Below are 26,650 nucleotides of genomic sequence, written 5' to 3'. Positions count from 1 at the left end.
TTCCTCTAACTGAGGGACATTCTGTAGACTCTGACATTCCTCTAACTGAAGGACATTCTGTAGACTTTGACATTCCTCTAACAGAAGGACGTTCTGTAGACTCTGACATTCCTCTAACTGAAGGACATTCTGTAGACTCTGACATTCCTCTAACTGAGGGACATTCTGTAGACTCTGACATTCCTCTAACAGAAGGACGTTCTGTAGACTCTGACATTCCTCTAACTGAAGGACATTCTGTAGACTCTGACATTCCTCGAATTGAAGGACATTCTGTAGACTCTGACATTCCTCTAACTGAAGGACATTCTGTAGACTCTTATATTCCTCTAACTGAAGGACATTCTGTGGACTCTAACATTCCTCTAACTGAGGGGCATTCTGTAGACTCTGACATTCCTCTAACAGAAGGACGTTCTGTAGACTCTGACATTCCTGTAACTGAAGGACATTCAGTAGACTCTGACATTCCTCGAATTGAAGGACATTCAGTAGACTCTGACATTTCTCGAATTGAAGGACATTCTGTAGACTTTGACATTCCTCGAATTGAAGGACATTCTGTAGACTCTGACATTCCTCTAACTGAAGGACATTCTGTGGACTCTGACATTCCGCTAACTGAAGGACATTTTGTAGACTCTGACATTCCTCTAACTGAAGGACATTCTGTAGACTCTGACATTCCTCTAACTGAAGAACATTCTGTAGGCTCTGAAATTCCTCTAACTGAAGGACATTCTGTGGACTCTGACATTCCTCTAACTGAAGGACATTCTGTCGACTCTGACATTCCTCTAACTGAAGGACATTCTGTAGACTCTGACATTCCTCTAACTGAAGGACATTCTGTAGACTCTGACATTCCTCGAATTGAAGGACATTCTGTAGGCTCTGACATTCCTCGAATTGAAGGACATTCTGTAGACTCTGACATTCCTCTAACTGAAGGACATTCTGTAGACTCTGACATTCCTCTAACTGAAGGACATTCTGTAGACTCTGACATTCCTCTAACTGTTCTTTTTTTCAGTGGAAGTCAAAGTGACATCAATTTTTTATCTGAAGATTACCAACGAGGTATTTCATAAAGATCTGTCCAACACAGACTCTGCTCAGTATCACACGCTGGCTATCAGGCTGATCACAGAGGTGAGTCTTGGACTGTTTTGTGTTTTGGTGACCACACTATGCTAGCTCCCTGGGAAAAATATTGCACTGGACAAGATGTAGACCTCATGGGGCTTATCTGAGAGGTGATGGCAATGCTTCTGACCAAGTCATGTGGTTGTGCTTGGAAATATCCCAACAGTCCTCTTTGGGTCAACTATGTTCTACCCTTCCTATAATTATAATTAAAGTCATATTAAAGGCAGCACAGTGGCTAAGTGGTTAGCACTTCCACCTGGCAGTAGTAGGGACAGTGGTAAAAAATCCCAACTACAGCACCACCTGCCTGGAGTTTGCATGTTCTCCCTATGCCTGCATGTGTTTCCTCCAGGTACCCTTCCTATAAGTATAATAAAAGGCAGCATAGTGGCTAAGTGGTTAGCACTTCCACCTGGCAGTACCAGGGTCATTGGTTCAAATCCTAACCACAGCAGTACCTGTTTGCATGTTCTCCCTGTGCCTGTGTGGGTTTCCCCCAGATACCTTTCCTATAATTAAAGTCATATTAAAGGCAGCACAGTGGCTAAGTGGTTAGCAGTTCCACCTGGCAGTAGTAGGGTCATTGGTTTGAATCCCATCCACAGCACCACCTGCCTGGCTGGAGTTTGCATGTTCTCCCTGTGCCTGTGTGGGTTTCCTCCAGGTACTCTGGTTTCCTCACACACTCCAAAGACATGCTGGTAGGTGAATTGTTTCCTTTTTAAATTGGCCCTACTATGTGTGAATTTGAGTTAGGGACCTTAGATTGTACGCACCTTGAGGGTTAGGGACTGATGTGAATGTACAATATATATGTAAAGTGCTGTGTAAATTGACGGCGCTATATAAGTACCTGAAATAAATAAAGGCATCTTTAAAAAAATTAAAAACATGTCATACCTGCTCTGTGCAGTGGTATTGCACAGAGCATCCCTGATCCTCCTCCTCAGGCTTCAGGTCCCTCCTTCCAACCAAGTACCCCCACAGCAAGCAGCTTGCTATAAGGGCACTCAAGCAGGCTTGCTCTTGAGCTGCTGCTCTGCATGTCCATTCACACACAAAGCTGCAGCTTGGCCCTGCCCCCCCTCTCTCTCCTCATTGGCTCACTGGCTGTGATTGAATGTCTCAGCCAGTGAAGTGGGAGAGTCCCCAGAGAGCCATGGCTCTCATGCACATTTCTGGATCGAAAAGGGGCTCAGGTAAGTATCGGGGAGGGGGGATGCTGCACACAGATGGTGAAAAACCTTCAGCCTTTACAATCACTTTAATAACAAACACTGCGGCCAGCTACGCTTCTGATTCAGTGGTACATATGATGGTGATCAGGTCAAAATTGGTCATATACACGGCTCAAAAAAATGAAAGGAAGACTTTGAAAACACATCACATCTCAATGGAGAAACATGTCATGCTGGATCTCTATACTGACATGGATGGGTGATGGGTGAGGAACGTAAGGATGTTCCATTGTTTGATGGAAATGAAAATGATCGACCTACAGAGGACTGGATTCAAAGACACCCCAAAAATCAAAGTGAAAAAATCATGCAGTAGTCTAGTCCATTTTGCTGAAGTTTCATTGCAGCGACTCAGAATGGTAGTTTGTATGGCCCCCACATGTTTGTATGAATGCCTGACAACGTCGGGGCATGCTCCTGGTGACAAGATGGATGGTGTCCTGGGGTGTTTCCTCTCAGATCTGGACCAGGCCATCACTGAGCTCCTGGACAGTCTGAGGTGCAACCTGGCGGCGTAGGATGGACCGAAACGTGATATCCCAGAGGTGTTATATTGGATTTAGGTCAGCTGAGTGTGGGGGCCATTCAGTGGTATCAATTCCTTCATCCTCCAGGAACTGCCTACATACTCTTGCCACATGAGGCTGGGCACTGTCATGCACCAGGAGGAACCCAGGACCCACTGCACCAGGAGGAACCCAGGACCCACTGCACCAGGAGGAACCCAGGACCCACTGCACCAGCGTAGGGTCTGACAATGGGGGTCCAAGGATTTCATCCCCGTACCTAATGGCAGTTAGGGTGCCATTGTCTAGCCTGTAGAGGTCTGTGCGTCCCTCCATGGATATGCCTCCCCAGACCATCACTGACCCACCACCAAATTGGTCATCATGAACGATGTTACAGGCAGCAGAACGTTCTCCACGGCTTCTCCAGACCCTTTCACATCTGTCACATGTGCTCAGGGGGAACCTGCTCTCATCTGTGAAAAGCACAGGGCGCCAGTGGTGGACTTGCCAATTCTGGCGTTGAATAGCGAATGCCAATCGAGCTCTATGGTGCCAGGCAGTGAGCACACGGCCCACTAGAGGATGCCGGGCCCTCTGGAAGTCTGTTTCTGATTGTTTGGTCAGAGACATTCACACCAGTGTCCTGCTGGAGGTCATTTTGTAGGGCTCTGGCAGTGCTCATCCTGTTCCTCCTTGCACAAAGGAGCAAATACCAGTCCTGCTGATGGGTTAAGGACCTTCCACGGCCCTGTCCAGCTCTCCTAGATTAACTGCCTGTCTCCCGGAATCTCCTCCATACTCGTGAGACTATGCTGGGAGACATAGCAACCCTGCTGGCAATGGCATGTATTGATGTGCCATCCTGGAGGAGTTAGACTGCCTGTGCAACCTCTGTAGGGTCCAGGGATCGCCTCATGCTACCAGTAGTGACACTGACCCTAGCCAAATGCAAAACTAGTGAAAAACAGTCCGAAAAGATGAGTAGGGAAAAAATTGTCAGTGTAAAACCATTTCTGTTTTGGGGGTCATCTCATTGTTGCCCGTCCAGTGCACCTGTTGCTGATTTCATTAACACCAAAGCAGCTGAAAGTGATTAACAAAGCCCTGTGCTACTTACCAGACCAGATCAATAGCCCTGGAGTTTCATTGACTTGATACTATACTCTGAGTAAAAAGTCTTCCTTGAGTTTTTTGAGCCGTGTATATTATTTAGGAAGATGAAACAATAAAAAGAACAATTTTTAATTAATCTGGAATTTTGCTTAAAGCGGTTGTAAACCCTTACATATACCCAGTGAAGGGACTATCATCAGGTGATACACCGAGATGAAACAAATCCTCCTTCATACATTGTACCTGTTTATCTGTTGTCTTCTCTTCTCTACTATCTGTTTAAAATGCAGAATTTATTTAGCTTGTCTGAGCTGTCAGAAAGCAGGGGTGGGAACCTGAAGTTCCACTCTGCAGAGCTCAGTAAGAAGAGTTCTGAGAGCTGATTGGAGGGAAGAGACACCCCCCCCTCCATAGTTTGTGGACTCTACAACTTTCCTACAGACTAAGTAATAAACACTGATCTGGGTTATTTTCGGCAAATAAAGGGAGCAGAATGCATTCTGGCCTAAATTTATGAAGAACAATTATTTATTTACAAAACTGTATAATAGAAATGAAGAAAAATGTGTTTCTTTGCACAATTTCTGGTCTTTTTTTGTTTATGTAGCAAAAAAATTAAAACCCCAGTAGTGATGAAATACCGCCAAAAGAAGGCTCTACTTGTTGCAAACAAATGATAAAAATGTAGTTTGGGCATGACCGCGCAATTGTCATTCAAAGTGCGACAGCTCTGAAAGCTGAAAATTGGCCTGGGCAGGAAGGGGGTAAAAGTGCCGGTACTGAAGGGGTTAAAGTGAAAAATAATCGACACAGGGTCACTTATGCAGGCCATAGACGGGGAGGAAACCGGCCATTTTTTTTTAGAAAAATGAAAAATCGGTCGTTCAATCAGCCGACGTTACCACCATTGGTAAAAAAAAGTCGGCTGATTTTCGTCCCGTCTACAGCCAGCAATTATATAGAATATGCAGAAGAAGAAGAAGAAATAGCATATGAATAAAAAGAAGAAATAGAATATGAAGAAGAAAAAAGAAATAGAATATGAAAAATAATAAGAAAAAGTTGCAAAATTGTATCTATTTGTATCCATTTCGGATACAGATGTTTCTATTCAGATACAAATAGATACAATGTTGCTATACTTTTAAATGTCAAATATAATATCGGACTGAAATTCTTTTTTTCTTCTTCTTCATATTCTATTTCTTCTATTTCTTCTTATTATTCATATTCTATTTCTTATTATTATTCATATTCTATTTCTCCTCTTCTTTATATTCTATTTCTTCTATTTCTTCCTCTTCTTTATATTCTATTTCTTCTATTTCTTCATATTCTATTTCTTCTATTTCTTCTTCTTCTTTATATTCTATTTCTTCTATTTCTTCTTCTTATTCATATTCTATTTCTTCTATTTCTTCTTCTTTATATTCTATTTCTTCTATTTCTTCTTCTTATTCATATTCTATTTCTTTTATTTCTTCTTACTCTTCATATTCTATTTCTTCTATTTCCTCTTCTTATTCATATTCTATTTCTTCTTATTATTATTCATATTCTATTTCTCCTCTTCTTCATATTCTATTTCTTCTATTTCTTCTTCTTCTTTATATTCTATTTCTTCTATTTCTTTCTCTTATTCATATTCTATTTCTTCTATTTCTTCTTCTTATTCATATTCTATTTCTTATTATTATTATTCATATTCTATTTCTCCTCTTCTTCATATTCTATTTCTTCTATTTCTTCTTCTTCTTTATATTCTATTTCTTCTATTTCTTTCTCTTATTCATATTCTATTTCTTCTTCTTTATATTCTATTTCTTCTATTTCTTCTTCTTATTCATATTCTATTTCGTCTATTTCTTCTTCTTCTTCTTATTCATATTCTATTTCTTCTTATTATTATTCATATTCTATTTCTCCTCTTCTTCATATTCTATTTCTTCTTATTATTCATATTCTATTTCTTCTATTTCTTCTTCTTCTTTATATTCTATTTCTTCTATTACTTCTTCTTATTCTTATTCTATTTCTTCTTCTTTTTCATATTCTATTTCTTCTTATTTATATTCTATTACTTCTTCTTATTCATATTCTATTTCTTCAATTTCTTTCTCTTATTCATATTCTATTTCTTTTTCTTTATATTCTATTTCTTCTATTACTTCTTCTTATTCATATTCTATTTCTTCTATTTCTTCTTCTTATTCATATTCTATTTCTTATTATTATTATTCATATTCTATTTCTCCTCTTCTTCATATTCTATTTCTTCTTATTATTCATATTATATTTCTTCTTCTTCTCTATATTCTATTTCTTCTATTACTTCTTCTTATTCATATTCTATTTCTTCTTCTTTTTCATATTCTATTTCTTCTTATTTATATTCTATTACTTCTCCTTATTCATATTCTATTTCTTCTATTACTCCTTCTTCTTTATATTCTATTTCATCTTCTTATTCATATTCTATTTCTTCTATTTCTTCTTCTTCTTTATATTCTATTTCTTCTTTTTATTCATATTCTATTTCTTCTTCTCATTCATATTCTCTTTTTTTCCTTTTCTTCTTTTCCTTCTTCTTTCATGTCAGAATGTCAAAGATCGGCCGATTTGTCCATCATTGCCGCGAAAATCGGCAGAACGACAAATTTGCCTGACTATTTTTTCCAGCACGGCTGATAATCCAAAAGGTCAAAAATTACTAAAAACGGCCGACCGATTACCGCACTAACGATCCGAAAATCGGACAATTTTTTTTTTTTCCCAGCCGTTTTTCATCCCATCTATGGCCCGCATAACTATGCGCAGATAATTTATTTCCTGGGGAGATTAAGAAAGATCACGGTTGAGAATATCTCTTTCTTTGCAGGTACAGCTGATTTATATTGACATTCCAGAATTTCATGGTATTTCAAACATTGTCTTCACGTAAGTATGTTCTGATTCTTGTGCTGTGGGTAACATCTGGGCTCGATTATCAAGTTCCCTGAACCGTCTTGCCGAAAATACCCAACAAACGTCCTTTAATTCCCATAGTACAGATTTAAAATGAAGGATTTAGATATGATAACCATGATGAACATGACAAAATGGATCATAAAGGTTTACACTAGGCCTCCTGCCCATGGAGGGCAAAGCAAACGTTCAATGGACAACCCACATGGGTCCTACCCAAAGGAATCCAGAAACATTCCAACCCAAGTCAGTACTTACCGCAGTAAATAGTTTTTGGAACAGAAGATGTTCAGGTGTCTCATTCCATCACATATGCCGAAAAAAGGAGGACTGTTCCTCATTTCAGGACAGTGAGATATATGGCGGAATGACACATGAATAGCATCTGTTCTACGAAGGCTTTACTGTGCTATGTACTAGGCATGTGCGATGCGTTTCATTACAAATTGGACAAAATTTTAATTTCTCTGAGATTCAGATGTATCCAAATGATCGAATCACAATAGTAACGAATTTCAATTAATCTGTATTAATTAATAGAATAGAATAAAACGGAACAGCACACATGAGAATAGAAAGGAATAGAATAGAATAGACTATAAAAGACTAGAATAGAATAGAATAGAATAAAACATTATTCTGAGATTCAGATGTATCCAAATGATCGAATCACAATAGTAACGAATTTCAATGAATCTGCATTAATTGTTAGAATAGAATAAAACAGGAACAGCACAGATGAGAATAAAAAGGAATAGAATAGACTATAAAAGAATAGAATAGAATAAAACATTATTCTGAGATTCAGATGTATCCAAATGATTGAATCACAATAGTAACGAATTTCAATGAATCTGCATTAATTAATAGAATAGAATAAAACAAAACAGCACAGATGAGAATAGAAAGGAATAGAATAGAATGGACTATAAAAGACTAGAATAGAATAGAACAGAATAGAATAAAACATTATTCTGAGATTCAGATGTATCCAAATGATCGAATCACAATAGTAACAAATTTCAATTAATCTGTAGTAATTAATAGAATAGAATAAAATGGAACAGCACACATGAGAATAGAAAGGAATAGAATAGAATAGAATAGACTATAAAAGACTATAATAGAATATAATAGAATAAAACATTATTCTGAGATTCAGATGTATCCAAATGATTGAATCACAATAGTAACGAATTTCAATTAATATGCATTATTTAATAGAATAGAATAAAACAGAACAGCACAGATGAGAATAGAAAGGAATAGAATAGACTATGAAAGACTAGAATAGAATAGAATAAAACATTATTCTGAGATTCAGATGTATCCAAATGATTGAATCACAATAGTAATGAGGTTACTATTGGTTGGAGGACTTTTGGAGTCCTTTAGTCCCTCTTCCCGTGTATTGTTATACTTTGTATCAATCCATGTACCAGCGATAACCATTTGTCTCGCGGACAGGAACGGAAGTGTCAATGCGAACTTCGAGGTTCATATCACTCTAAAGAATGTCCCCAAAGATCTGTTAAATAAAGACTTCAATGACACCGTGAGTGCCATGGTGGAAAGGCTGCAAACGGCCAACCAGTCCCAAGACTACTGTCAGCATCAAGGTAACTTATCACAATGAGGAGTATTTCACATGACAAGGGATGTATTTACCACAAGGCAAACAAGGCATTTGCTTAGGGCGGTATTTTTCAGGGAGGGCAGCACTGCCCCCCCAGAAGAAGGGATACATGTGGCATGGGGACCAGGTGGGGTCCGAGAGAGGTTGTATGCTGCTTGATGGTGTATGTAGAGCCCAACTCCAGTTCCCGGGGATGTCTGGAGCTGTGAAGGTGAGTGTCTTTCTCTCTCTTGCCAGGGAAGGGGTGTTAGTGGAAGGTTCTCTCAGGTGGGGGGTGGGCAGGGGTGTTGTTGGTCAATGTGAGGCTCTCTCTGTGGGGGGGGACCCAATTTTTGTGTTGCTTAGGGCAGGGGCGGACTGACAACTCATGGGGCCCCCGGGCAATAGGGGATCATAGGGCCCCTGTGTCCTTGCCCAAACTCAAAAAAGCCTATGAAAAAGGTACCAGGGGCATCTCATGGGGCCCCCTACTGACCCCGGGCCCTCGGACAGTGCCCGAGTTTCCAAATGGTCAGTCCGCCCCTGGCTTAGGGCAGCATAAAGCCTAAATACACTACTGCGTGTACCCATTACATGCATTCCTTACCATGGTGCACCAGTACATCCCATTATGGTTCTCACTGGAACTGGATACTGAAGAGACTTGGGTTTCCAAACAGTTGGGTGGACCATTGAAAAATGTAAATGGGCAGCACGGCAGCTAAATGCTGTGGCGTCCCTAGGGGGGTGCGAGCCGCACCGGTTGACACCCTCACAGGGGGTGCAGGAGCAGGATGCCGGCACAGAGACAGCTTCAGCCGCCCTGGTGTAGCGGTAAAATGAGTATCCCCTGAAGCAACCGCGCATGTGCCGGTTTCAGGCCGAAGAAGCCCATCGCTGGTTCTGTGCTCAAGTCGGAGATCGGCTTCTTCGGCCTGAAACCGTCACATGCGCAGTTGCTTCAGTGGATACATATCTTCATAGGATACTCATTTTACCACTACACCAGCACCGCTCCTTCCTCTCGGGAGGGGTGTCACCACGTGTTACCGCACCGGGTAACACCAGCCTAGGGGCACCTCTGGCTGAATGGTTAGCACTTCCACCTGGCAGTACTAGGGTAATTGGTTCAAATCCCAACCACAGCACCACCTGCCTGGAGTTTGCATGTTCTCCCTGTGCCTGTGTGGGTTTCCTCTGGGAACTCCAATTTCCTCCCACACTCCAAAGATATGCTGGTAGGTGAATTGGCTCCTGTCTAAATTGTCCCTAGTATGTCTATGTATGAATGTGAGTTAGGGACCTTAGATTGTACGCCCCTTGAGGGTTAGGGACTGATGTGAATGTACAATATATATGTAAATTGACAGAGTTATATAAGTACCTGAAATCAATAAATAAAATTATGCAAAGGCATGTAACTGAAAAGCTTTTAGAAGTTTAGGCCCATCTTCCGTGTGCAGAATTTACATGTATGTCTCTCTTCTTCAGAACTTCTTTGCTTCCGTAAATCCTCCATTTCTGCTGTCCAGACTATTAACTATACAGGTGAGTGAGAATAAATGATGGATTTGCTATTCTAGCCACTTAATCACTTCCAGACCGGACACTTTTACCCCTTCCTGCCCAGGGCAATTTTCAGCTTTCAGCGCTATCACACTTTGAATGACAATTGCGCGGTCATGCAACACTGTACCCATATGAATTTTTTACCATTTTTTTGACACAGATAAAGCTTTATTTTGGTGGTATTTATTCACCGCTGGGATTTTTATTTTTTTTGCTATGTAAATGAAAATGTCCAAAAATTTTGAAAAAAGTGTTTTTTTTAATAAAATTTTGCAAATAAATAATATTTCATCATAAATCTTTGCCAAAATCTATTCCGTTATCTTTTTAGTAAAAAAAAAAAAAATCCAAATTAGTTTATAACCAAAAATTATAATTTTTAAACATTTTTTTTTACATTTTTATTTTATTTTTTTATATTATTATTTTTTACTTTTATTTTTTTTTTACATACTGTCATCCTAGCAGTACAGGGTCACCATGGTGACACTGTACTACTTGTGGGGGGTGATGAAGATTTTTTTTTTTTTTACACTGATTGCTTTTACACCCATACAGGATGTAAAAGCAATCATTTCTCTTTCTCTCTGTCTGCATTCTTGCACTCATTGAGAAGTACTGAGTGAGCTGTGATTGGTCAGAGCTTGTCACATGGTACAAGGCTGTTGTGAATAGCCTTGTACCATGTGACCTCTGTGATCATTCACAGATTTCACACATAGTAAGCAATGATGTCACAAGTGACATCATTGCTTACTACTTTGCATGTGATCACGATTGGCCAATCAGTGATCACATGATCTGGACCTCGTACAGAGGTCCCGTCCGACGATCGGTGTTTCACTGTGTCCGGAGGACACAGCAGGCACCGGATCGTGGTGCTGCGTGCTCCCAGGGAGCGCGCACAAGCAGGGTGCATGGAGGCTGTTTATAAACAGCCACCCGACCCTGCAGTGCCACCGTCCGACCGTTTATATGCAACGGCCAGTCGGGAAGTGGTTAAGGACCAGAGGACCAGGCCTTATTCTGACACTCAAAGTAGCTAGAAGATGACTTAGAACCCCCAAACATTATATATATATATTATTATTATTATTTTTATTTGTTTTTATTATTTATTTAGTTATTTAATTTTTTACATTTTTTTTAAGAATGTTTAAAAAATGTTATTACTTTTTATTATTTTTTTTTCTACTCCTGTAACCAGAGCAATACAATGTTACCCTAGTAACATTGTGCAACTCTGGGCAAGTGATCAGGATTTTTTTTTTATTTTGATTGGCTATGCCAACCAATTTCAGTGGTAAAAGCAAGCATTTTTACTAGGCTGTCTTCTTGCAATAGGCTGGGCGGGAAGGAGTTAAGCTCTTTGTGCTGACAATTTGCATATATGTGGCCTCTCAGCAGGTGGGCCTTGACTCAAAGAGGCTGCATATATGTGTACCAAAATGTAAACTAACCAGCTCTGAGAGCGTGTGCACTGCGGGCTCCCGGTACAGTTACCGGCTCCTGATCGCTTCTTGCTTTCCAATCATATGAGCACCAATCATGGCAGTCACATGATCATGAACCTCACTTCCCGGCAACAGAAACACCATAAAGGTCCAAGCGGCGCTGGTAATAAGGAGTTAAGATGAAGCAAAAAATTTGGTAAAAAAAATGCACTGGAATGCAGCAAAAACGCGCATGCAGAAAGGCATCCGAAACGCATCTGCACTGCGTTTCTATGGTGTGAACTGCCTCTTAGATCACATGAAAAGTAGCTGACCATTGCAAACACCTGGATAGCATTATCATTTGTCCCAACCAGGGCCAAATCTAGTCTGAACTGGGGGTGTAGTAAAGAAAAGTCAGGGGGTACAACATGTCAACAGGGGGTACAACATGTGTGTGTGAGTCACTGACAGTCGGTCACATTGTGTCACAACCTGAGAAACACTACTGTGTATGAGGCTGTCATTAGATTAGTATGAATAAACAGACCCTGTGCCCCCTTACATCAACTGTTCCTATCAGCGTGCCCCCTAACCTATTATCAGTTACCCCATCAGAGTGCCCATTTACATCAGGTATCTGAATCAGAGTGCCCCTTTACATCAGGTATCTGAATCAGAGTGCCCCTTTACATCAGGTATCTGAATCAGAGTGCCCCTTTACATCAGGTATCTGAATCAGAGTGCCCCTTTACATCAGGTATCTGAATCAGAGTGCCCCTTTACATCAAGTATCTGAATCAGAGTGCCCCTTTACATCAGGTATCTGAATCAGAGTGCCCATTTACATCAGGTATCTGAATCAGAGTGCCCCTTGACATCAGGTATCTGAATTAGAGTGCCCCTTTACATCAGGTATCTGAATCAGAGTGCCCCTTTACATCAGGTATCTGAGTTAGAGTGCCCCTTTACATCAGGTATCTGAATCAGAGTGCCCCTTTACATGAGTTATCTGAATCAGAGTAACCCTTTTCATCAGGTATCTGAATCAGAGTGCCCCTTTGCATCAGGTATCTGAATCAGAGTGCCCCTTTACATCAGGTATCTGAATCAGAGTGCCCCTTTACATCAGGTATCCCCATCCCAGTGCTCTCTTACATTAATTGCCCCCACAATACTGGCTCATGGATCAGTGGATGCGCTCTCAGAGACCTGGTGGGCTCAATTAAATACTGGGGGGGGTCACATCCTGCCCCAGCGCCCCCTTAGATCCAGCCCTGGTTCCAACCCCTGTCATTGTCATGATTACAGCTTTGTTGATCTTACAAAATGTTCTTTGATTTCAGAGATTTGTGGTCCATACGTGCCGGCAGGATATTCCCAGTTCTATTCTCCTAGTTTTAACGAATCCGGCCTCACATGTACTTCTGCCTGTTCATCGGGAGCACAAAATCAGTTAAACTGTCACTATGGAGACTGCAGATTAACCCAGTCAGGACCCGAGTGTTTGTAAGTCATAAACATATGTACATTATTTTAAAATTTTTTCCAAAATTGTACATAGTGAAAAGCATACCGCTCAAAGCTGGGGATGGAAGGAAAAAGATGACCCTACCGGCAAGTAAGAAGAGGGGAACATGAGTTCAAGCGATTCCAGTGTCTGCCAATACAAGTGAAGGGATGGATGCCAATGTTAAGGAATGGCCTCAGCTACCATTCAAGCCATGCCCAGTGATGCGTTTCGCCCAGGGGCGGACTGACCATTTGGAAACTCGGGCGCTGCCCGAGGGCCCGGGGTCAGTAGGGGGCCCCATGAGATGCCCCTGGTACCTTTTTCATAGCCTTTTTTTAGTTTGGGCAAGGACACAGAGGCCCCATGATCCCCTATTGCCCGGAGGCCCCAGTCCGCCCCTGGTTTCACCCCACCCACCAAGGCTTGGTCACAGAGGTCTGTAACCAAGCCCTAGTGGGTGGGAAGAAACTCTTCAGAGGGTGTGGCCAAAATGGAGGCTGAGGCCATTCCTTAACATTAAATAAACAAAAATGTGCAGCGCTATACATTCAAAAATACTAATAACCATAAAAAATAAATAAAAAATAATAATGTCCAATACTGTGCAAAAAAATTATAGTAATGAACAAAAAGTATTTAGTGCAAATGAAAGTTCAAAAAAAAATTTAAAAAAAATTCCATGTGGTTCCAAAAAATACACAAATGCAAATTATAAAACAAAGGAGACTTTCTTGAGGATCCACCATCACCAGCGCCTCAAAAAAATACTGCCGCTTACCAGACATATATGACCCCACAATTAAGTGACGGTCAAAAAAAAGCATGTATGAACACCCAAATAGGATGACGAACTCTGTTAATGCTGATTTTGTGGGGATACGGTGCACTCCATACACTGGATGTAATTGGACGTCAATAGAATTACTCTCACTGGATTCCCAAATCAAGGCATAAGCTCCCGAAACGATACTCCAGATAAATGGTCAAATATAAACCTAAAATAATGAATTATCCTCAAAGAGGACAAAACCATCCATAAAGCAAAAGAATCCTCATGGTGTAGTATAATAAGCAGGATTTCTTGCCTTACAACGTAGTATTATACGTACATCAAGATAAACTTAAAACAGCATGTAACCAAATGGTACATTTCTAACCAACAAGATAGCCGCCACGCTCTGGTGCGTGCTGACGTCACACGTTCTGACTCCTTCCAACACGTTTCGTCATCTATGACGTCCTTAACATTCCTTAACATTAGACACCTGGGGTTGGCTGAGCAGCGTCCATCCCTTTACTTTTCCAAAATTGTATTGCATATCAGGATATTGGTATGCTCTGGTTTGTGTTTTATAAAATATTCTTGCGTTTGAGGAAAAAAAAGCTCTAACTGTTTATCTTCAAGAGTAGCTGAGAAAAAGGAATTAACCGGTTGGGGCAGAAAAACACACGAGCATAGTATAACTGAAATAAGGTCAAAGTTCAGCATATTTAATCGATTTTGATATGTTTTAATAACATTAATCCTGAAAAAGTCAAAAGAAAATCCCAAGGAGAAAGTAATATTTGTCTCATTTTCATGTTTCAACAAAGTATTGTGATACAGGTTCTGTGTCCTACATGCCCTCATCCATTCATTCACCCCAGACGATAACAAAAAGAAGTAGCAATTTACATTTTGAGGACACATAGGCTAGGGCAGGGGTGGGCAAACTTTTTGACTTGAGGGCCGCAATGAGTTCATATATTGGACCCGGGGGCCGGACCAAGAGTAGATGAATGATGTGTATGTGTCATCCATAGTAAGTATAGTAATATTCCCCCATAGTTAGCATAGTAATTAATCCCCCATATCGTAATTCATCCCCCATATAGTAATTCATCCCCCATATAGTAATTCATCCCCCATAGTAATTCATCCCCCATATAGTAATTCATCCCCCATATAGTAATTCATCCCCCCTATAGTAATTCATCCCCCATAGTAATTCATCCCCCATATAGTAATTCATCCCCCATATAGTAATTCATCCCCCATATAGTAATTCATCCCCCATAGTAATTCATCCCCCATATAGTAATTCATCCCCCATATAGTAATTCATCCCCCATATAGTAATTCATCCCCGATATTAAGTCCCCAAGTCCCCCCTGTGTCAATTCACTTACCTTTGCTCCGCGCGTTCCTCTCACCGTCTTCCCGCGCCGTTCCGGTGTAGCATGAAAATCTGTCTCCTATGAGGATCTGTCCCCCTCGACGTATCTGCGCATGTGCCAGTTTCAGGCATTAGCAGCCGATCGGCGATCTCCGGAACATGCGCAGATACGTCGAGGGGGACAGATCCTCATAGGAGACAGATTTTCATGCTACACCGGTCTTCAGGGCGGACTGTGAGAGGAGCCTAGCTCCGCGGGCCGGATTAAAAGGTCCGCCGGGCCGTATACGGCCCGCGGGCCGTAGTTTGCCCATTGCTGGGCTAGGGGGACACTACATCAATTAAAAAAAAAAGAATAACGTTTATTGTACATCACAATGTTAAAAAACACAGATATCAGAAAGGGTTGATGTACTAAAACTGAAGAGTGCAAAATCTGGTATCATCAATTTTGTTGGGCACAACTCATGAAAGTCCCATGAGCAAGAATTCTTGTTAGGACTTCTCATGGTTTAAGGGACTGAGTTCTGCCTCTGTCTTATTATTTGTGGCCTTTTCCATCTTATATTGTGATATGTGTCTTCTTTAACATTGTGGGATTGATCCAGGGATTTATCTGGTTGACAACTGTGGTCAGTAAGGTATTTTCTCCTGGCACATTATTTAAAGGCATTTTTCCACCTCTATTGATAAACCAGTTTCAAACAAAACCACTCAAATTGTCTTTTTAAAATAACAAAAAACCAATGTTGAGCATAATGGACCCATCGCTTTTTATCAAGCTAACCTTCTATGTAATCAGTGAAGATGTGACGATATGCTTTTTCTCTCCACAGCTGTCCTGATACAAGTTATTTTTGGTATTTTGGAAATGACTGCCAGTCCCGGATCAGCAGACCTGGTGTGATTGGTGGAGTGACGTCTGTCCTGGCCGCTTGCCTCATCATCATTGTCATTGCTGTCGTGGTTTTGACTTTTGGCAGAGTTAGAAAATTAGAGATAAGTTCCAGGTGGGTCTGTGCTCCTAAATTGCTTTTAGTAAGTGTAACGGAACCGACCCCAGACTGCGCTTGGGTGCGTCAGTTAGACTAACGCTTCCCCGTCCGAACACCAACCACAGACACCACAGCCGACCAAACAAGACTTGACAACACCAGTCTTGAAGTAAACCTGGAGGCAGACTAATTTATTTGGACACAGATACAAGATGTATATACTCAGGGACAGTCCCCCCTCCGTGCATAATGACACGAGGCGGGGCAATCTACATTTAGTAACAAGAGACACACAGGTATTCAAACTTCACACCAGCAGACAGTCCCATCAGGAGGGAGGGCTGCTGGAGACACCCTCTCCCACTAAGCTAATACACATAAACACATGCATCCCATAATAGTTTGCTCCCAAGCAAGACAAACAATAGAACAATGAGATGCAGCCACACAACACCAAACAATCCACAACCCCACCCCACCTACAGTATCTCCTAGACATGTCTACACAATATTAGGACAGATCACCCTGTACCCCTAACAGGCACAGGGTGACTTACACATAATAGTGATATGGGGAGCTGAGACAGGGGTCTCCCCACCTCTCTAAAGTGAGCTGTGTTCCATGGGCCCCCCACCCAAAGTGACTCCTGTCACAGTGGGGTGTATTGTGCCTAAGACCAGGAGGGGACTTGGATATATGAACATAACTTGCTAATAAATTAGTGATGCTTTTATCAATTTTAGAGCCCATTCACTGCATGTAAGTCTGCTGGGGTGCATTTAACGCATGCTCATAATGTTGTGCATTAAAGTGTGTTGTGTTAAGATGGCCCATTCATTTGAATAAGCTGCCATTGCAATGGACTAAAAATCATACTTGCAGAAATTGTAGTGATGCAGTGCACCGCAAAACATTACCATGCATTGCAGCACAAAAGAGGTATCAAAAAAGAACTGCACCACAAAGCACCTTCACGACACATTTACGCTGCAGGTGAAATGGCTGGCATTTCAATGTACCAATGCATGTACGACATGTAGCACAACCCCCCTAGGAGTTGCTGAAGATCTCGGTCCACCTATGATCCTGCACAGCCAGGCAACATGCATTTTCTTCAGACTTGCATGCAGGAGATAGTAAACAGTCCTTGAGCTTGTTGTTTTTAAGTTTTATTTGGGGTATTGAACTTGGATGGGGTCAGGGATGTATGGGATGCCCAAGGAACTGTAAACTGAGGACAACTTCCTGGTAACTATGTACAAGTCCAAAGACAGAACTGTCCAGCCTCTCCTGGTGTACCACCCCAGACCACAGATAAATCCTCTTCTGTAGCCAGCTGTCTGGAAGAATCCCTAGGCAAGGGGAGCCAGTGCCTGTCACTTTAAGATGTACAGTCCCAGGTAAGGAGCTAATCAGGTTTCCCACCAGAGTACTCTTTTCCCCTTAGCTGGCTCAGGGGGTGTAGGATTACTCACTCAATCTCTTTCCTGTGAGCTGGTTGGGTTGGTGGCTGCCTTCAGGCCTTCTGCTGGGTTGGCTCCTTTCTTGTCTCCACAGGTAGTCTTTCCTCTGGGGACTGGTGAGGCTGAGTGATCCTCCTTTCCAAGTCCCAGCCTGCAGGTAGGCTCCTTCCCACTGGGCCTTCTCCCAGGCTCCTGCATCTCAGCCTTCCCCACATCTTTCACCCAAACTCTCCTACCTCTGAGCAGGCTCACCCACTCTTAAGGGCTGTCCTGAACCTATGCCAAACCTCCTGCCTGGGGATTGGCCAGGATCCCTCAAGAGTGCAGATCAGCTCATCCTCGCCCCCACCTACAGAGTTCTATAGACTTCTCTAAGTCTTCTAGATCAGGGGGAAGTATCAGTGAGCTGATCTGCAGAGCCTCTCAGCCTTGACCCGAATTTGATCCTCTGACTATCACCCAAGCTGTACTCAGCCTTTTGACTGAAAAAAATAATTATCTATCTCCCCCTGGTTAACTAGGAGGGTGCTACAGACACATTATCACGCATTGCTACAACACACTGGCGTTAATGAAGCCTTAATGTTTATAATATACTCTGCTGTTAGTTTTCTGGTCTGTCTAATGCCATAGAACACAAATGTTCTGTATTTGTTCAGCATTAATAATTTTCGGGCTCATTAGATTTGCTTTGTCTCTGAAGGACAATCTACAGTGGGGATCGAAAGTTTGGGCACCCCAGCTAAAAATTTGTATTAATGCGCATAAAGAAGCCAAGAAAAGATGGAAAAATCTCCAAAAGGCATCAAATTACAGATTAGACATTCTTATAATATGTCAACAAAAGTTAGATTTTATTTCCATCATTTACACTTTCAAAATAACAGAAAACAAAAAAATGGCATCTGCAAAAGTTTGGGCACCCTGCAGAGTTAATATCTTGTACTGCCCCCTTTGGCAAGTATCACAGCTTGTAAACGCTTTTTGTAGCCAGTCAAGAGTCTTTCGATTCTTGTTTGAGGTATCTTTGCCCATTCTTCCTTACAAAAGTCTTCCAGTTCTTTGAGATTTCTGGCCTGTCTGCTCTTTTAAGGTCTATCCATAGATTTTCAATTATGTTGAGGTCAGGAGATTGCGAAGGCCATGGCAAAACCTTCAGTTTACACCTCTTGATGTAATCCCCCGTGGATTTCGAGGTGTGTTTAGGATCATTATCCATTTGTAGAAGCCATCCTCTCTTTAATTTCAGCTTTTTCACAGATGGCATCAAGTTACCATCCAAAATTTGCTGAAATTTTATTGAATCCATTTTTCCTTCTACTCGTGAGATGTTCCCTGTGCCACTGGCTGCAACACAACCCCAAAGCATGATTGATCCAACCCCATGCTTAACAGTTGGACAGAGGTTATTTTCATTAAATTCTGTGCCCCTTCTTCTCCAAACGTACCTTTGCTCATTCCGGCCAAAAAGTTCAATTTTAACCTCATCGGTCCACAGAACTTGTTTCCAAAATGCATCAGGCTTGTCTATATGTTCATTTGCAAAGTTCAAACGATGATATATGTGGTGAGGATGTAGAAGAGGTTTTCTTCTGATGACTCTTCCATGAAGACCATATTTGTACAAGTATCTCTTTATAGTGGAATAGTGTACCACAACTCCAGTGTCTGCCAGATCTTTCTGAAGGGATCATGCAGTCAAACGTGGGTTTTGAATTGTTTTTCTCACAATCCTGCGAGCTGTTCTGTCTGATATTTTTCTTGGTCTTCCAGATCTTGCTTTAACTTCCACTGTTCCTGATGACTGCCATTTCTTAATTACATTCCGAACAGAGGATATTGACATCTGAAAATGCTTTGCTATCTTCTTATAGCCTTCTCCAGCTTTGTGAGCGGCAACTATTTTCAGTTTCAGTTTTCTAGACAACTGCTTAGAAGAACCCATGGTGCTGATTGTTGGGGCAAGGTCAGATGAGTCTGGGCATTTAAAACCTTTGAGATTGACATCACCTGGTCTTCCCAGACAATGATTGAGAACAATCCATGACACTGGCAGGTCTCAGCTTGGCAAAGGGGGCAGTGCATGCTATAAATTCTGCAGGGTGCCCAAACTTTTGCAGACGCCATTTTTTTGTTTTCTGTTATTTTGAAAGTGTAAATGATGGAAATAAAATCTAACTTTTGTTGACATATTATAAGAATGTCTAATCTGTAATTTGATGCCTTTTGGAGATTTTTCCATCTTTCCTTGGCTTCTTTATGCACATTAATACAAATTTTTAGCTGGGGTGCCCAAACTTTCGATCCCCACTGTATGTTTGGAGCACTCTTCAGAAAGCAGTTGACAAGCAGTGAGGAAGCATTCTATCTCACCTGCTTCAACTCCTTGGACTCTGCACTAGTGCATTGCATTGCACGTGGTAGTGAGGCACTTGCAGAGTAGCCCCATTCACTTGAATGGGTTGCTCTGGGCAAACTCTATGCCCACCAAAAGCAACAGGTGTTAAATTCCTGCCACGATTGTGAGGGAAAGCATCGCAGCCCTGTCCTGTATATACCCTCGGTGACTGCCTGTGCAGTTAAAGGAGGAGTGGTTGAGGAGAAGTAAAACCATAGGATTTAATAGCCCCTCAACTGCTAGTGTGAAAGAGCCCCTTCAACAGTATCTGCATTTGGTATAATCACAGAATATTACTGCTGCAAAGCAATGCTGGCATTAATCTTGAAAATGTATGACTATTTCCCAATTTTGTAAGCAGAAAGAGAGAGCGCCTATTTTTTACAGGCGGTACACCTCATGTAGCAGGTTTAATATGAATGTTTATCCCATGAAGGATACGTAATGTAGGCCCTTGAAATGACTTGACCTTACCCTTCAATGAAGGGTTCTCTTAAAGTTACAACATACAAAAACATTTTAGACATTTATGTGCATTCCAACCTTGTGGCTCCAGTTTGGTGAAGGCCCTTTTTTTGTTTCAGTGTGACTGTGCCCATGTGTACAATACAAGCCCCATAAGGACATGGTTTGAAGAGTTTGGTGTGGAGGAACTTGAGTGGCTTTTAACTCTGCCCTCAACCCTACTGAACGCCTTTGGGATGAACTGGAGCACGAATTGCAAGCCAGGTCTTCTCATGCCATATCAGTGACCTCAAAAAATACTCTTTTGGCTGGATGGGCACAAATTCCTACAGACACACTCCAGAATCTTGTGGAACGCCTTCAAAAAGTGGAGGCAGTGGAGGGCTAATACCGTATTAAATGTGTGTATTGACAATGCTGGACCATTGTGCAGTCTGGTAACCCTCGTGGTAATCTGGGGTGTGTTACCCTTAATGCAAGTAGGACGCAGGTAAATCTTACTGAGTTCACAGCTACTGCCTCTCTGGTATCGAGAAAAACACACTCCGTGAGATCGATATTGGATTGGTGTAGAGGCGTGCTTGATATGCAAGGCAGTCGCACTTGATGCTGTTTCTTTTAAAAACGTTTATTGAAATTCAAAATTCACAGGTAAGAGTGGAGTCAACACGTTTTGGAGGAAGTGCCCCCCCTCCCCTTTCATCAGGGCTAGTATACAAGAAAACATTAAAAATAACTAATAGATATTACATGTGATAGAATAGGATTAATAAAAAAATTTGGAAGAAATTCCAATCAATAAACAAATCAAAATCAATAGAAACCATAATCTATAAAAACAATGCAGCTAAAGTGGGTACAGTAAAAAAAAACAAGGTTTTAGGTAGATCGGGTATGTTTATAGACAGTATAGACAGTGGGAGGTTGTACATGTATGGGTTGAGAAAAAAATAAAAAGAAGTAAAAAAGAATAGATAAAAATACAGATCAGAAAAAGATCAGTATTGGCAACAGAATCAACACTGGAGGCAAAATCCACACTGGTAACGGGTTTAATTCCGGTAGCAAATGCAACAACAAAGTAATTGGCTATAAAGGTTGAAATTGAAAGTAATGTGTTAACATTTGGAGGAAAGTCCAAAAAACTGTAACTGACCTTTGTAGGAGGGTTTGGTTAAGATTATCCTGGAACTGGAGGTCAAAACATTTACCATCCCATACATGTACAACTACCCTATGACCTAGTTCAGTATTCATACTGTCTATAATCATACCAGTTCTATCTAGAACTTTATTCTTTGGGGGTTTTTTTCTATAATCATACCAAATCTACCTAGAACCCTATTCTTTGTTTTTGTTTTTTTACTGTACTCTCTTTAATTCACTTTTTATAGATTGCATTTTTAAAGATTATGTTTTCTATTGATTGGGATTTTTTTATTGATTTTATCCAAATTTTCTCCAAATTTTTAATTGGAATTTCATATTGCTCATATTTAATGCGTGTAATATTTATTAGTTGTTTTTACCGTTTTCTTGTATATCAGCCCTGACAAAGGGAGAGACACTTCCCCTGAAATGCGTTGGCTCCCCTCTTACCTGTGAATTTCATTAAACATAAAAAAAAAGCTTAAAATATGACTACCTTCCATACCAAGCGTGCCCCTACACCTATCAAATATTAAACTCCTTATGAATGCACATGGTTTTGGAATGGCACGTCCAACAAGCACATGCAGGTGTGATAGTCAACTTTCCGAAACGTTTGGCATCATTTCCTATTGACCTATTTATTTCCTAAATAAATTCATTTCCTAAATAAAGCAAATCTGTAGGATTTGCATATTGTAATGCATGCTTGTGTTTCATATTCTGCACTCCTGCAGTGAGAGCACTGCCATCAGTTACAGAAGGAGATTGGTGCTTACAGGAACAGGAAACATCACTTTCCTACCTGCAAACAGTTCTCCAACTGTCTGATGTGCGTTATGCCATGTGGTTAACCCTTTCAGCCATCGTGCAGACTCCACCTCCGCAACATCGCCAAAATCCGCACGTTCCTAACCCCAGAAACCACTAAACAGCTCATCCACTCCCTCATCATATCATGACTCGACTACTGCAACTCCCTCCTCACTGGCCTGCCTCGCCGCTGGCTATCCCCACTTCAGTCGATCCTGAATACGGCTGCCAGACTCATTCACCTTTCCAACCGCTCCGTCTCCGCCACCCCCTCTGCCAATCCCTCCACTGGCTTCCGATTGCGCAACGGATCAAATTCAAAATCCTAACACTGACGTACAAAGCCGTCCACCACACTGCCCCGAACTACATCACCGACCTAATATCCAAGTACCACCCAACACGCACACTCCACTCCTCACAAGACCTCCTTCTCTCTAGTTCCCTGGTCTCCTCCTCCCATGCCCGCCTCCAGGACTTCTCCAGGGTGTCACCCATCCTCTGGAACTCCCTGCCCCAACCCATCAGATTATCACCTACTCTCCTCTCCTTTAGGCGCACCCTGAAAACCCATCTCTTCAGGGAAGCCTACCCCACCCCCTGCTAACCTGCCAACCTCCTCCACTCTTCCTACCACTCCATCCCCCACAGCTATCTCCTTCTGTGCCACCATCCCCTCCCTCCTAGATTGTAAGCTCAAAAGAGCAGGGCCCTCGATCCCCTCATGTTTTGCATTGTATTGTTATTGTTCTGCCACATGTTCTGTCCCCCTTTGTAATGTACAGTGTTGAGCGAACTATCGGCGCTTTATAAATACTGTATAATAATAATAATATAATAATTGTGGTCCATTGGGCTTTTTAGGGAGAACATTTCTCATTTATCCTTACAATGTGTTTGCCTTGTGATTTGTCTTGCAGAGAGAAGAGAGAGTGTGGAATCCACTCATCTGTAGGTCAGTGGCCAGGAGTGTACACCCCAAAGTATGATGTCTAAGATTCTGAAGCTGGAGGTGAGCCTATTTTTACCTTTATTATTATTTTTTTAACAAGTTCACCTCTTCCCACAACAAGCTGAGGTAGCCTATGACCCTCTGGGGAGGCAGTATATGATTGATGGCCTCTAGAGAGCCACAAACAACCTATGTCTGGCTTAAAAGGCTTCCAAACAGATGACCTCTACAGCCAACTTGACTTTTTCCCTACTGATAACATTTGAATGGGCTGCTGTTCCTGCATTTCCTGGAGAAAAAGGGTTTGTGTACCATTTTGGAAATGCAGATGCCGAGGAATTACATGGTGCTTTTGCGATTTCTATGCGGATTCTGCACCCCCCAACTGCACTGTAGTTTGAGATGTGTGGGGGTGCCATTATGAATGAATGGCAGCACCATGCATCTCTAAAGAGCAGTGCATTTTGGCTGCGGGTTGTTGTTGATGCAGGAACAGTTGGGATTCCCGCACCCCGCTACCACCACCATAGTGTGAACCAAGCCTTATTCACAATGTCCCAGGAGCTGACTGAAACCCAACTTCCACAGGTAAATCTTCAGTGAGGAAGATAACAGCTCCTTTTCCAGACCAGGACTTTAGGGCAGTCTCCTCTGCTCTATTAGAATCGTACAGAGCGCACACTGCTGGGAGAGGAGCCTGTCACTTCACGTGCAAGTGACAGTAGCGAGCTGCGGGCAAGGGACTAGCGCTGGAGGCGGCAGAGCTCAGTTTCAGCAGAAAACAATCCCTGTGCACATGGGGTGGTTAAGGTGTACCCAGGCACAACCGGCACACCCCGTGCACACGCCTATGACTGTAAGCTCTTTTTGTGTTACAGACTGAAGTAAATGGATCAAAGTTCTGTAAAGCACTGCAGAAAATGTATCAGCATCAGGGGCGGACTGACCATTTGGAAACTCGGGCACTGCCCGAGGGCCCGAGGTCAGTAGGGGGCCCCATGAGATGCCCCTGGTACCTTTTTCATAGGTTTTTTTGAGTTTGGGCAAGGACACAGGGGCCCCATGATCCCCTATTGCCCGGGGGCCCCATGAGTTGTCAGTCCGCCCCTGATCAGCATATTAAAAAAAAGTATAAAATAAGTATAAGATATCTGTTATAGTGCATTATACAAAAAGAATGAAAGATTAGTCAGACAATGAATGAATAAAACAACTGATCTTTTCACTTAAATTTAGGAAACAACTGCAAATAACTGGAGACACTGCTGGAAATGCCTTGCACATAGTTTTGAATAATCAAAATAGGCACAAGCTGGCTACATTGTAGCCTTATAAAACCAAGACATCAATCTTGATCAAAGGACTAAGCTTCAAGAACAAGCGTGGCGGTCTTGAATGGTCTCTGAGCATATACTGTACCTAATGCCTCTCAATAAATTATAATATTATACTCCACCAATTCAAAGTCATCTGATCCGAGGCTGGTATCTTCATGATGGAGGCTGAAGATATAAAATATATACGCAAGTCTAGGACAATGTTTGTCTATGTGGCCAATGAAGAACTGCAAGCACAAGCAAGGTGTGTTGACGTGGCACGATGCGCCTTTTGGTCCCTCACCAGCTGGAAGGTTCCAGGTTATCCAGGTCTGTTCTAGAACGGTCATTCTCAAACTGTGATCCAGAGACCATTGGCGGTCTACATCTGTTACATGGTCCCTAGTCGTTTAGTCTAATCTGCTAAAGGTAGTATTGTCGTTGTTGACCTTGGATGGCTATTAGGTGAAACACAGCAGTTACTGTTGCAGTTTAATCACCTATATCAGAACTTTATACCGCTAACATTAGAGGAACTCAGCCTGGCCAATATCCACTGCAGTCGGTGATACTACAGCAATGCAGCAACAAGACGTCAATCAGGGAGACAAACCTTTCCCTCCATACTCTCAGCTCTATCAGAATAAATACAGCAGAACCTGGCACAGAGCATTGTGGTACACCACTAGTGACTGGTCCTTGTTCCCAATGAGCCCCATTTACATTGATGCTCTAATATCTATCATTTAGCCAACTGCTTATCCACCCAACCACTCAAGAGTTAAGTCCTAGCATGCACAATTTTTATGAGATCATTATGTGGAACTGTATCAAATGCTTTCCTGAAACCAAGATAGGCTATGTCCACAGCACCACCCTGTCCAAAACATTTGTGTTATAGCCAAAAAAACAGATTAGTCTTGCAAGATCTGCCCTCAGTAAAGCCATGCTGCTTTGGGTCCAGCAAGTTGCGTGTTTTTAAATGATCGACGATCCTTGTTTTTAGGGGTGGTTCTATTAATTTTACCTCTAGAGATGTTAAACTCACTGGCTTGTAGTTAACTTCTTCTTCCTTTCTACCGTTCTTGTAGACAGGTATACTATTAACTGTACGCCAGTATGGGGAAATTCTCCTGTTAGATAAGATTGATTAAAAAGATCAGTTATTTGCCCAACAACTGTTCATCAAAGTTGTCTTAGATCCATCAGGACTCATGTGCTTGATTGAGATTTACACTTTAAGCAAGCCAGTTCATGAGCCATCTCTCTCTCTCTAGTAACTCTGAAAACGAACCTTCATAGCTGGAATCATCCAGCTTGTTTTGGTTAGAGTCAGTTAATTCAGAGAAGACGGAGACTAAGTACACTACAGGCTCCTGTATGACAGTCGAAACAAGTCCCAAACCCAAACAATCCACTTTATTGAACCATGATAAAACCAATACAGACAGTGGGGGAGTGGCAGGTAAACGTGTTTCACCCTAAAGACGTGTTAAGTTAATGAATAATGTCTTTAGCGTGAAACGCATTTACCTGTCTATTTGTAGGATTCATTGCAATAATGAACGCTTAAATCCTGCATTCTGATTGGTTGCTGTAAGCATCCCTTTTATTTTGTATTTGTTTTATACTTCTAGCCACTTGACGAGATTTCAGCCTCTGATACATTTACATTTTTAATTTATACGTTCAAATACAATACACACTGCTCAAATGACTTTAAAAAAATATTTGAAATTGATTGTATTAAAGAAATAGAAAAATCATATATACAATTATTGTATTTGTACGGCTATTTATTCTGTATTTATTGAAATTATTCATGTGAAACAAAAAGCA

At 41.6% G+C, this 26,650-nt stretch overlaps 1 protein-coding gene across 1 annotated transcript in view; it reads left to right on the top strand.

Annotated features, from left to right (window-relative positions):
* LOC149446779 (uncharacterized) overlaps nucleotides 1-23,539 on the top strand; it is a 44,937-nt gene extending 21,398 nt beyond the window's left edge. The window contains exons 5-11 of the mRNA XM_089652706.1: nucleotides 1,034-1,152; nucleotides 6,888-6,946; nucleotides 8,441-8,592; nucleotides 10,080-10,136; nucleotides 12,937-13,099; nucleotides 16,096-16,269; nucleotides 23,464-23,539. Coding sequence (XP_089508832.1) covers nucleotides 1,034-1,152; nucleotides 6,888-6,946; nucleotides 8,441-8,592; nucleotides 10,080-10,136; nucleotides 12,937-13,099; nucleotides 16,096-16,269; nucleotides 23,464-23,539 — 800 coding nt within the window. The remainder of the gene's footprint in view (nucleotides 1-1,033; nucleotides 1,153-6,887; nucleotides 6,947-8,440; nucleotides 8,593-10,079; nucleotides 10,137-12,936; nucleotides 13,100-16,095; nucleotides 16,270-23,463) is intronic.
* The last annotated feature ends 3,111 nt before the right edge of the window (nucleotides 23,540-26,650 follow it).

The sequence above is a fragment of the Staurois parvus genome, unplaced genomic scaffold, assembly GCF_062004578.1.
Source record: "Staurois parvus isolate SC_StPar_1 unplaced genomic scaffold, SC_StPar_1.0 ptg000690l, whole genome shotgun sequence".
NCBI lineage: Eukaryota > Metazoa > Chordata > Amphibia > Anura > Ranidae > Staurois > Staurois parvus.
Note: the sequence above shows the minus strand (reverse complement) of the source record. Positions and strands in the feature narration are given on the sequence as shown.